The sequence below is a fragment of the Chiroxiphia lanceolata genome, chromosome 2 (assembly GCF_009829145.1).
Source record: "Chiroxiphia lanceolata isolate bChiLan1 chromosome 2, bChiLan1.pri, whole genome shotgun sequence".
In the NCBI taxonomy this organism is placed as follows: Eukaryota; Metazoa; Chordata; class Aves; order Passeriformes; family Pipridae; genus Chiroxiphia; species Chiroxiphia lanceolata.
In genome coordinates this window covers 33882315-33894413 of record NC_045638.1, presented here as the reverse complement: position 1 = coordinate 33894413, position 12099 = coordinate 33882315, and the positions used below count along the sequence as shown (strand labels likewise).

Below are 12099 nucleotides of genomic sequence, written 5' to 3'. Positions count from 1 at the left end.
ATGAAATATGAAGGGCTAGATATGTATACAAAACCAGTTTTGATAATAACCTTTGTTGAAACACCTGTTTAAGTGTGATTATATCATACTGTGGATTAGAAATGTGCACATTATGTATGGGAACAGGGAGTTTCACTGGGTTTTGAAGTTCAGACTCCTGGTTGGTTTACAGTTTTCAGTTTGTCTTGATTTTTCTTGATACTGTATGTAACAAAGATGAACAACCATAAAAGAATATCTTTCTCTGATTCTCAGATGTGAGTGAATTGAAGGAGTGCCTTCATGTACTGGTGAAGGAACAGCAAAGTCTGGCCACACAAACTGCTACAACAGCTCTGTCAGCTATGAGGCTAAAACAGCGGCTAGTTATCCTGGAACGATATTTCATTGCTTTGAACAGAACAGTTCTTCAGGAGAATGTCAAAGTAAAGTGGAAAAGCAGTAGTGTTTCTCTGCCTGCTATGGATAAGAAAAGGTAATGCATGAACAAGTTAATACATCAGAAAACTCATAGAAAGATTATCAACCTGTGTGTCAGCGCTTGATGTGATGTATTCCTCCTTGAGACACATTAGCAGTAAAGAAACTTATTTCTTGAGATGGTTTTACCATATTAAGTAAAAAGTGGTGCTATCTGCCATGCAGTTTTCTTTCTTGCCTGATGCTTTCTTAGTGTCTCTCTACTGGTAGGTTTTAATTGTAATACATTTCTGTAGATACTATTCTTTTAGCTATACGCATACTTTTATGGAAGTATTCCTTTTGTTCTACTCAGCTAGAAATGGTGCTGATGGAAGTTACATATAATGCTGATATGTTTTTGTCAATATTTACTCAGTTAAGGTGCATAAATTTAAAAATGCAAATACATAAAAGCTGAACGTAATTTTCTGTAGCGTGGTTGAAAAATGATGTAATTATACATTTTATATGCAACAGTTTCAAGAGAAGTAATGGAATAAGAAATTGTCTGATTACTTTCCATGACTAGATAGCTATCTAGACCTAAAAATAGAAAAATCTCTCAGATGGGGCATTAAAGGATCTGTTCAGTAGCTGAACAAGATTGCTCTCTGACAGAACAAGCAATTCAGCTAGGAAAGTTTTTGTTACGTTATCTCTAGCTTCAGATATGAAGGGAGAGTGTAAGTAGATATCACGACTAGTTATTATGGGATTGGAGTTCTGACAAGGATATATTTCTCCAAATAGAGTTCTCTAGACTTTTTTTCAGTTCTGATTAAAAAGAACACTGATGTGTTTAAGTTATCGGATTGCTAAAAATGAGAGCATAATTTTTTTCTCTTTTGGAAAAGTCCTAAGCAATTCACTGTCTTTTTAATCTCACATCAAAAGGAAATAGAATTGTTGGTTAAGTAGTGGAAGCTGTAGGGTATGTCCTGTTGTTAAGTACAAAGGGGAGCATACTTAAATTAATGCAATTGTCTCCATGAAAAGAAAAGTTAACAGCAATGTATGTAAGTCCAGTGGATATTAACAAAAGTTGAAGCTATCTCTCTTCCGTACACACGCTGATACAGAAGCTGCAAAGAGGGATTCGTAACATTGACACTTGAATGAAAAAAAAAGGAGAGACAAAATGGGCAGAATTAATTATCAATAATTAAAGTTTCATAAAAATCTGTAAGCATAGTTTATGCAGTCCAAATTAAAATATAAGCTTAATGAATAAATAATGAGTACATGAAGTATCTTACGTCTGTGTGTTTTGAATACAGCATCATAATTTCACTCTCAGTATCTGTGGGCATTTTTCTGATTGCAGTCAATTATGCCAGTCTGGTTTATTTTTTTCTATGTGGAAGTTTTTGATGTTGGGTGTTGAATCAGTGGTTTGAAGCAGTTGAAGTGGAATGTGGGCTGCTGATATTTTGATGTTGTTCACCTTCATTCTTGAGACAATTACAATTCTTTATAAATAAAAATTGTGTAATCACATACGCATGCATATAGCTAAATTATAAAGTTGTTGAGTATATTTTATACAAAATTTTACTAACATAAATATATTATTATAATATAAATTATATTGAAAAAATGCTTATGTAATTTTATTTAGCCCAAGACCTGTAGGTAAAGGTGTAGAAGGACTTGCACGAGTTGGATCCCGGGCAGCACTTTCATTTGCATTTGCTTTCCTTCGTAGAGCCTGGAGGTCAGGTAGGTCTACACTTGAGCATGTTGCATATATTTTTTTGTTTGCTCATTCAAGCATTTGTGTGTGTTAAGTATTTGCATCGAACTATACATTTATATGTGATAGATTTGCATAATTGCATTTATGTTCATGTGGTGCTATGCCCAACAATGCTGTTGCTGATCAAAGTCATCCAGGCCTCTACCAATGCTGTGTTGTGCTGGGATATTTTATACTTATGAGAACAAATTGGGATTTCATGAAGGGGAATGTATTTTTAGTGCCAGATTTCAGAAAAGTTAGATTTATTCTTCAGGCAAGATCAATCCACTGTATTATGACATGATAGTGGCAGCTTAGAAAGAGTGTGAGGTATGAAACTTGTGTTTAGTTTGTGTGCTTGTCAGCGATTGTCAAATTGCAGAGGTTGACAGAATTGTCACCTGTGCCACTTTAACCTGCCTGTTTGTCTCAGTCTCTGCAGTGTTTGTTCACATGGCAGGTGGTTGGCTTAATCTTTGCCCAGCCAGCCCTAGTTCTTCTTCTGATTTCCTCAGTGGATACATAGTGGGATGAGTTGGTTTAAGAGTTATCTTACTGAATGTTTTTTTCGTGAAAATTTCTTCAAGATCTTGCAGTTAAAATGTTCATGTGAAAATCAAGAACTTTGTATATGTTAAATAACTTGTAATCTTGTGGTTGAAAAAAACCCTCACAAAATATTGTGTACAGCAATTTGAAGATGGGAATGTAACCATTTTTGCTGTGTTCCTTAGGTGAAGATGCAGACCTGTGCAGTGAATTGTTACAGGAATCACTTGATGCGCTGCGAGCTCTACCGGAGGCGTCCCTTTTTGATGAAGGGACTGTATCTTCTGTATGGCTGGAAGTGGTAGAAAGAGCTACTAAATTCCTAAGGTCTGTTGTGACTGGGTAAGTTTCTTTTCTTGAGCATTGCTGAAGTAGCTCTTAAACAGCAAATTTGCATCTTTTAGTAGCTGGTGGTATAAAGATAGTAGCTTATGGAAAACTATAAAGATTGCATTCCTTTTCTGATGTTGTTATACAGGCAAGCAGAACATTAATGAACTGTTGAAATGATGCTTTTAAAATATGATTTAATTATTTTAGCTGTTTAAGAAAAATCTGAATTTGAATATCCTGAATCTCTGTGTGTAGATTTATCCAAAGAATAGTGTTTCACTAACGTAAATATATCTCATGGAGTGCTTTGGGAATACTATATATGTGCACACTTAATCATGGCTTTCTGGTGTAGTAAAATAATGCAGACCTGTGTGCATGAGGGAAAATACAGTCATATGGGACTTGAAGCTTTTTCTCCACTGCTCCACTGAAGCAGCTCCACTGCTTTTTCCTTTTATTTAAGTAGGCTTAGAGTTACCTTTTAACATTAGTTACTAGAAATTACTTGTCTTTTGAATACTGGAATTACATCCTTACAGTACCTATGATGAAAAATACCTGAATTTCACCTTGAAAAATGTTTTTCCTGTTCTTGACATGTTTAATAGAGCTACAGACACTGAAGCTTGGGGTAATTTTAAAGCCTAGCTGCCACTCTAAAACTTGATCTCCTTTGGAATGTTTGGGCTTTTTTTCTCAGCTGCTTTCATCACCAGTTTTATAGTTTTCTGTAAGTTTAGTGGTTCTTGGGGTGTTGTAGATCTTTTGGTAAGCAATTACATATTATCTCCTATTACTTAATGTATACTGTTTGACTTTTAAATAGAGATGTGCATGGAGCTCCCAGTACCAAAGGGCCAGGAAACATTCCTTTACAAGACCAGCACTTGGCACTTGCCATATTGCTTGAACTGGCAGTGCAGAGGGGTACACTAAGGTGAGAAGCAGGAGCACGCTTAATTTTTAACCATCGTTGTCTGTTGGAATGGCCTGAGCAGTGCCTGTCTTCCATTTCATGGGTTTGGGTTTAATGTAATAATTGTGGTTCAAAGCATATGAACCTTTTCTGTAACACAGTGGTGATTGAGATCTAATATTCTCTAGATTGCAAAATCAGTTTTTCATATTTTGATAATCTGTTTAAAATGATAAGCACTGACGTCTGATATTGCAAAACTTTTAATTGTAGAAAGTGAATTATATGGATAACCTAAACCAATGTTTTTAGGAATACATATTAATAGATGGTGTTAACTCCCTCTTTCAGCCAAATGTTGTCTGCAGTGATGTTGTTGCTTCAACTTTGGGATAATGGAGCAAGGGAAACGGATAATGAGCGATCTGCACAGGGAACAAGTGCACCTCTTCTACCTTTGCTACAAAGATTTCAGAGTATAATATGTAACAAAGACATGCCCAATACAGAGGAAGAGATTCAGGTACTTATCCTTGGGTTATTTGAAGGGGATGTTAATTATGTTGGAATCAAATTTCACTTGCCTGGCTACAATGATTATAAAATTATCCAACCAAAATGGGTGGTGGTGTTTTCCATGTAAGATGTATATACACCACTGTTGTTTGGTTTTCGTGTGTACATTGGAGTTCCTTTAGGTAGGACGAAGAATGTCACAGTATGGTTAGAGGTAAATGTTATGTTTCATAGTTAATGCTGTTGTGATAATTATCTGAGATGTGACCAGGTAACTTCTCTGCTATATAGATTGTTTTTATTTAGTTGTGTTTGAAGTTACTTGAACCGTGACTCTTTGTGCAAATTACTGAGGTTAATAAAACATAGTAAATCAATTTCATTATGCTTGAAACTTTATATTATATTCACAATCTCTTTTCTGAACATGCATGTTTTGAATTTTTCTTTACTGTAAAAAAAAAAAAGGACGTACAGAGTTAATTCATTTTCTTTTAAACTTATGAAGATACTCATCATGTCTAAATAATATTGTGTATGTGTAGTGACATAGATACACCTTGAATTCTTCTGACTGCCCTTTTTTCTTTTCTAGCTCCTGACTTACCCTCTAAGTCCAAATGAAAGTTTTCTAAGGTATCTGACTTTGCCACAGGACAATGAGCTGGCCATTGATCTGAGACAAACAGCTGTGGTGATCATGGCCCATTTAGATCGTTTAGCCACCCCATGTATGCCTCCTCAGTGTAGCTCTCCTACATCTCATAAGGTAATTGTTTGCAATGTCAGATTTAGTAAGATCTTTTCTCTCAAAGCGTAACTGATTTTTCAGAATGTAAGGAAACTGACTCCTAAGATTATTCAAATTTTCGATTTTCACAGAGTAACTCAGAGTTGCTGAAATCTGTCTTACTTGGGTATTTTTTATTTCATCATCCCTTTTTCAGTCACCCTTAGAGTACAAATTTTACTTTTGTTTTGTGAACCATTCTTTCTTATCACACTCTGGCTAATTCTACCATATTTTGGGCTTTTCCCTGTGTTTATCAGAGTAAATTCTCAAGACCAGACTTTATAAATGTTAGGGATCTGACATATTAAAAAAATAAAGAAAAAAGTAAATGCTAAACTTCCCAACTTGAAAAATCTCTGAACAGTTTCTGTAGGTATTTATAGCTCATTCAGTATCAGACTGAACTGAATATGATGCGTGCAAGTCTTTATTTTTGACATCTTCTAATTAAGTAGGTTTTTACTGACTACTGGCAGGAATGACTGTCTCAGATTGGATTAGGTTTTAAAAATAATCTGCTCTGTGCATGTTATTAAGTTGTGTACTTCAAAATTAGTACTTAGAGAATTTCTTATTTTCTAGGGATCACTGCAAGAGGTCATTGCTTGGGGATTAATAGGTTGGAAATATTATGCTAATGTGAGTGGTCCAATTCAGTGTGAAGGACTGGCCAACCTTGGTGTTGTACAGGTTGCCTGTGCAGAGAAACGCTTTCTGATATTATCTAGAAATGGAAGAGTTTATACGCAAGCGTACAACAGCGATACTCTGGTGAGTTTTTTACATGGTTTTAAAAATTTGTTCTCTTCTGTATTACTTCATAGCATAAGTCTACTCCTTTAACTTTTTGGAAGACTAGGTGGAGACGTGCTGATTTTTGTGAGCTTTTATGGTGTTGTATAAGAACTTTCAGAAATAGTGTGTTTTGTCTCTTGTATTGATTTGATGAAATCCATACTGTTTCTGTAATTTCTATCAGACTAGAGGTTATGGATACAATAATTGCTTTTATTGGTATGCTGGCCTTGGTAACAACTTCAGAAAGTGGCAGATATGAAATGAATTTTACTTTGGTGATGTAACTGTGCCCAAGGTGAGTAGTTTCTCAAACAAAAATATACTGTAACAGGAGCATTTGTCACTAAGATAGCCTGTAACGTTAAGAGAAACACCATTTTCATATGTACTGAAGACATTATAAAAATGGGAACAAAATAATTTCAGAGCATTGCTTTTGTCAGATTTGACCTTTCTGTCACCTCATTAATTTGAGTTCAGAGTTTTGATAAAGCCATAGGAAAACTGTACCTAGTTATTCTGTATATAGGCAAGTGAAGGAAATTGTCAGCAGTTTTCGTAACCATATTTCTTTTGCTTGGTTCACAGGGACCACAGCTGGTGCAGAGTTTAGCTTCCAGGAATATTGTGAAGATAGCAGCACATTCAGATGGGCATCACTATCTGGCTTTGTCAGCAAATGGTGAAGTTTTCTCTTGGGGTTGCGGAGATGGTGGAAGACTAGGTCATGGGGATACAGTGTATGTATTAAAAATAATCATAACATTTATTTGCCAGTGTTTTGAATTTGTAGTAAAAATTACTTTGTTGTGTATATAAGCATTCTCAGCATTTGACATTTATTTGTTTTATGAACAGAAGTTGCATTCTCCCTACATGTTTTCTGTCTGTAATATTCCCAGTTCTGTATTAATGCTACTTTCTGAAATACTTGTAGACAGAGGGCGTAGTAGTGCTTGTACTGTTATTAGGCCTTTTGTTAATGGTTTTATGAATACACAGCATATTTTCCCTGAAACATTGACTCACATGTTGGAGTGGGGTTGTCATTTCCTATGCAGTCTTGTTGTATATCATTCCATTTTTCTTATGTGTCAGACAACGACATTACTGTCCTGCTTTTGCGTAGAAGCAGTCTTCAGCAACAGTGTTGTGTAGGGGATGTGCATCAATGAATTTTAGAGATTTTAAGTGTCTTCCCCCAGTGCTGAATTCCCTATAAAGCAAGGGAGATAATACACAAGGCTTGTCAGTGTCATGAAACTAATTGTTCAGATACAGTAATTAAAGATAATGTTTTTAATGATGAAATATTTTTTAAAAGGATTGCATTAGTTCAATTGGAAACAAAATTCACAGCTGTTAGACATTCCTTCAGTGGTTTAGATGTTGTTGAACAATCCGAACTTAATTTTGGCTTGTAGCTCTGTTTATATCTTGATACTGCAGACTAGTAATAAGGCTTGCAGGTAGAATTGTAGCAATTGTTTCTAACAAGTACAACACACCTTTTATTAACTACTCATCAGATCACCTTTATGGAAATATGTCACCCTCTCTTTCAATAGCCCCCTGGAGGAACCTAAGATTATATCTGCTCTATCTGGGAAGCAAGCTGGAAAACATGTTGTTCATATTGCATGTGGAAGTACCTATAGTGCAGCCATAACTGCTGAAGGAGAACTGTATACATGGGGACGAGGAAACTATGGCAGACTTGGTCATGGTAAGTTAGTTGGTATCTTCAAATAAGTTGATATCTTCAAATAAGTTGTTAAAGAATTGTTTAGTGCCTGTGTCAAATGATCTTTTGTCTAACTTAGCTGAGGCTGATTTGAGAACCTTAGGGGGCTTTGCATGAATTGAAACCCACTAAATTTCTATGACTTACCTAAATTCATATTAGATACCTAAGAAACCATATGGAAACTTAATCATGATGCTCAGATCTGAAAACAAAACCATACCAACACCCCCCACACCCATGTAACAAAACATCCAAAAGCAAGCAAACAAAAAAAACAAAGAAAAGAACATACTAGGCCTTCTTGATTTTGCTTCTCGTAGAACTACTTTGTTTTTGCAGGTTCCAGTGAAGATCAGACCATCCCAATGCTGGTCACGGGGTTAAAAGGACTCAAAGTTATTGATGTGTCCTGTGGGAGTGGAGATGCTCAGACTCTTGCAGTTACTGAAAATGGTTAGTAGCAAAGTGAAACTTAAAATTTTGAGTAAGCTTACCTTTTCTTCCTTTCATTCTGGAGATACTTGTACTGCAGATACGCTTATTTCTAGTGGCTTGAACTCAGTAAGAATTTAAAGCTGAAATTCTTTTTGGGGAGATATATATGTATACATTTATATATTTTGCATACAGTGTATGCACATATATTTCTGTGCATAGATATGCAGTGTGTTCATTATGAATATGCATTGGTATATATATTTTATGAGATATATATATTTAAAATATCCATGTAAATATAAAATAGACACACAGATATTACATCTACGTACTTATGTGTCTACATTCTATTTATTACTGTATAAATGTAAATAACTCATGTTGTCACAACAGCCAGAATTTTGAGTAGGAGAGCTGCCTGTGTTGACCCATTGAAAGTGCCAAAGAGAGGCTGTATTGAAATTCTGCTTCCCAACATCCCTGAGCAAGCTGTCCAGGGTGAGACAGCTTCGAGGCCCAAATTTTGTTATGTGAGGTTATGCCTGAAGTAATCCCTTAGAAAGAAGATAGTTCTCAGAAGCTAGTTGTTCTTTCAAAATATAGCTTGTTAATATGATGTGCAATATTTAAAAACTGAAATGTTTTCTCATAAAGGAAATGGAAACCAGATTTGTTCCAGTTTTTTTCCTTTTGATCTCTACCTTACATGCTTTCATTGCTTATCAGAATACCTTAGGGACTTGCTTATGCAGGTAGAGAACACAATGCATCACAATGTAAAACAAGGCTTTCCTTTTGGACATGTGTGGCTTTCAATTTTTGAACCGTAATTTTATTTAATGGAGATACAAAATAGTGTGATTATTTCTAAGTTCCTACATCAGGACTTAGATTTAGTACTGTATTTCAAAAAACATGATAGACAATGGCACTCCTTGTTTCATTTTGAGAAATGCTTGAATGAGAATTAAAACAGGTTTTGCAGACAATTTGGCCATTTAATATGGAAAAGATTTTGCAAGTTCTTATAAATAATAAAGCAACTTGCTTTATTATAAAATAACTTGCTTGATATACAGTAAATCCTATGCTTCATAGGATTTTAAGAAGGACTTTCAGTACACTGATGAATTTTCAGTGCATATTATATCTTACACTTTTTATGTTTAGTTTTACCAACATGAAAACTTTTCAAATCTTATTCTTCCTTCTTTTCAAAAAAATTAGAAATTAACTAGAAACTGCTATTCTTGAAAAACAGTTTAAAAATTGTGCTTATTACAGAATCTCAGATTTTTAAGAACTTACTTGTCAAAACAGATAACGACATTACATAAAAGCAGTGCAATATTTTTTGTTTTCTTTCTCTTGATTTAAAGGTCAAGTGTGGTCTTGGGGTGATGGAGATTATGGAAAACTGGGAAGAGGAGGCAGTGATGGTTGCAAGACTCCCAAGTTGATAGAAAAACTTCAAGATCTGGACATTGTGAAAGTTCGCTGTGGGAGTCAGTTTTCTATTGCATTAACCAAAGATGGCCAGGTCTACACCTGGGGAAAAGGTGACAGTCAGAGACTTGGGCATGGGACAGAAGAGCATGTTCGATATCCCAAACTGCTGGAAGGCTTGAAGGGTAATTATCAGAGCTGGGAATATTCCAAAGTTCTTTTTGCTGTTGGTGGAGTTTTTTACTGGACACAAATGAACTAAACTGAAGTATGATGGTACCATGTACTCGGTTGTATTTGATGCTGGTTGCATTGGAAACGTTAATAGTGCACGTTTCCCATCATTTCTGCATTTATCCCTTTAAGATTTTAGCAGACCTAGAGACAGTGTTATGACTACTTTAAATGTTGCTTGTCTTGTGTTCTCTTTATTCTTACTGGTTTTCTTTTATTAGGTTCACCGAAATGCTTACTTAAAGCATGTATTTTTGCATTGTCATGCAAATAAATATATATCATATGCTTAGATTAGGGCACGTGAATGGAATTAATGAAAATCACAGACAACAAGTAGTGTTAAAGCTGTGTATTTTTGACTAGTTTGTAGCAGAGTGAAGACTATTTCTTTCATTTGTGAGAAACCTGGGTTCTGTAGGGGGAGGATGAGGAAGAAACCTTTTTTATGTCTCTCTTTCCTAAAATTGTTATTCATATGTGTTGAATGATCTAATTGAAAATAGCTTCTGAACTAATGACTACGAATAACTTTACAGTCTCTCATCATAGATGGGGAGATCTTTTAATAAATCTTTCCTGAAAAGGTTTTGAAGTAGAAGGGATACAGAGTTGATCTTTTGGGTTTTTTTTGTTTTTAAACTTGTTAAGTTTTGTCCTTAAGCTATCTCTTATGAATCTTAAAATATTTCTTTGGTTTATCCTTTACTGTACTCTTCCAATCCACTATTAGAGGAAAGGTGAGGCTCTTGACATCCATAATATGTTAAGTATGGTTGCAACTAGCAGTTTTCCTTATCTCTAATATTTTTCTATCAATAATTGTAATGTTTAAGTTATATTTTCAATATTTGACTTTCAGGAAAAAAAGTGATAGATGTGGCAGCTGGATCTACCCATTGTTTAGCACTGACTGAAGATAGTGAAGTGCATAGCTGGGGGAGCAATGATCAGTGTCAACATTTTGATACTTTACGTATCACCAAGCCAGAGCCTGCAGCTCTCCCAGGATTAGACACAAAGCATATAGTTGGAATTGCTTGTGGGCCTGCTCAGGTAGGTTTTATTTTTGAATTATTGGTTTTGTCTCCCACTGAGATTAGTTCTGTACTCTAATCCCAATCCCTCTTTCTGTACTTGCATGACTTTTCTTATTTTCAGTCTTATTCCGAATAAATGAAGACTTGGGAAAAAAAAAAATCTTGTGCAGTTCTTCTGCCAAAAAGGGGTGACTAGTTTTCCCTCTGTTGGGTATTCTGACAAGTAGCTATTTACCTGCTTTGTTTTGTCTGGTGCAGGAGTTGAGGAGTTGTCAACCAGACTGTTTCCTGCAGCAAAGATAGTGAGGTATCTGGACTGGCATGACAGCAGTTTGGAAAATTTGATAAGAGAGTTCTGGATTGGTAGGGTTTTATGTATGTTTCCAAGGATGCAAGTGAAGGGTTCTCTTCAGCAGATGTGCTAGTATTATTTCTGCATCATCTCTTGCTGTCTGAAAGCAGATGTTAGCTTTACACTCCTATCTCTAATCAGTGCCATCTTGTATTTAGGAAATAACTAACTGTGGAACTCTGTTTCAATTATAGAGTTTTGCTTGGTCATCATGTTCAGAATGGTCAATAGGCTTGCGGGTGCCTTTTGTGGTGGATGTTTGCCCCATGACATTTGAGCAATTAGATCTGCTACTAAGACAAGTGACAGAGGGAATGGATGGATCCTCTGACTGGCCCCCTCCTCAGGAAAAGGAGTGTATGGCTGTGGCAACATTAAATCTTCTGAGGCTTCAGGTACCTTCAGTTTCTTATGCATTGAGCAGTCATTGAGCTAAATGTTTTCAGTAAATTGCTTGGATGAAAATAGTAAATTTAATGTGCTTTAAAACACTTCTATTGATTTTAAAAAGTGAAATAATTACAGTATCGCTTTTACTCTGAAATTTGGCATCTAGTGCTTGTGGGTTTTTTCTTGTTGACAGCTTTTGGGTTTCATTAAAAATGAACTATAAAAACAGTATCTAAATTGATTAGACCTTGTATACCCACTCAGAGATTTTGAGCATTTCTGTGACTTTTAAATAGCATTTCTAAGAGTGAATGTCCTCTTCAGTTGGTATCTGACAGTCACTG

General features: G+C 35.4%; 1 protein-coding gene across 3 annotated transcripts in view; it reads left to right on the top strand.

Annotated features, from left to right (window-relative positions):
- HERC2 (HECT and RLD domain containing E3 ubiquitin protein ligase 2) overlaps positions 1 to 12099 on the top strand; it is a 105361-nt gene that overhangs the window by 27661 nt on the left and 65601 nt on the right. For 2 of the 3 annotated variants that reach the window (XM_032677825.1, XM_032677826.1), the window contains exons 5-17: positions 256 to 475; positions 2081 to 2181; positions 2935 to 3091; positions 3912 to 4022; positions 4353 to 4524; positions 5113 to 5286; positions 5893 to 6081; positions 6697 to 6848; positions 7677 to 7834; positions 8195 to 8308; positions 9673 to 9924; positions 10836 to 11029; positions 11560 to 11760. In XM_032677825.1, the coding sequence (XP_032533716.1) occupies positions 256 to 475; positions 2081 to 2181; positions 2935 to 3091; positions 3912 to 4022; positions 4353 to 4524; positions 5113 to 5286; positions 5893 to 6081; positions 6697 to 6848; positions 7677 to 7834; positions 8195 to 8308; positions 9673 to 9924; positions 10836 to 11029; positions 11560 to 11760 (2195 nt within the window). The remainder of the gene's footprint in view (positions 1 to 255; positions 476 to 2080; positions 2182 to 2934; positions 3092 to 3911; positions 4023 to 4352; positions 4525 to 5112; positions 5287 to 5892; positions 6082 to 6696; positions 6849 to 7676; positions 7835 to 8194; positions 8309 to 9672; positions 9925 to 10835; positions 11030 to 11559; positions 11761 to 12099) is intronic. The other variant, XM_032677827.1, reaches the window with a different exon arrangement.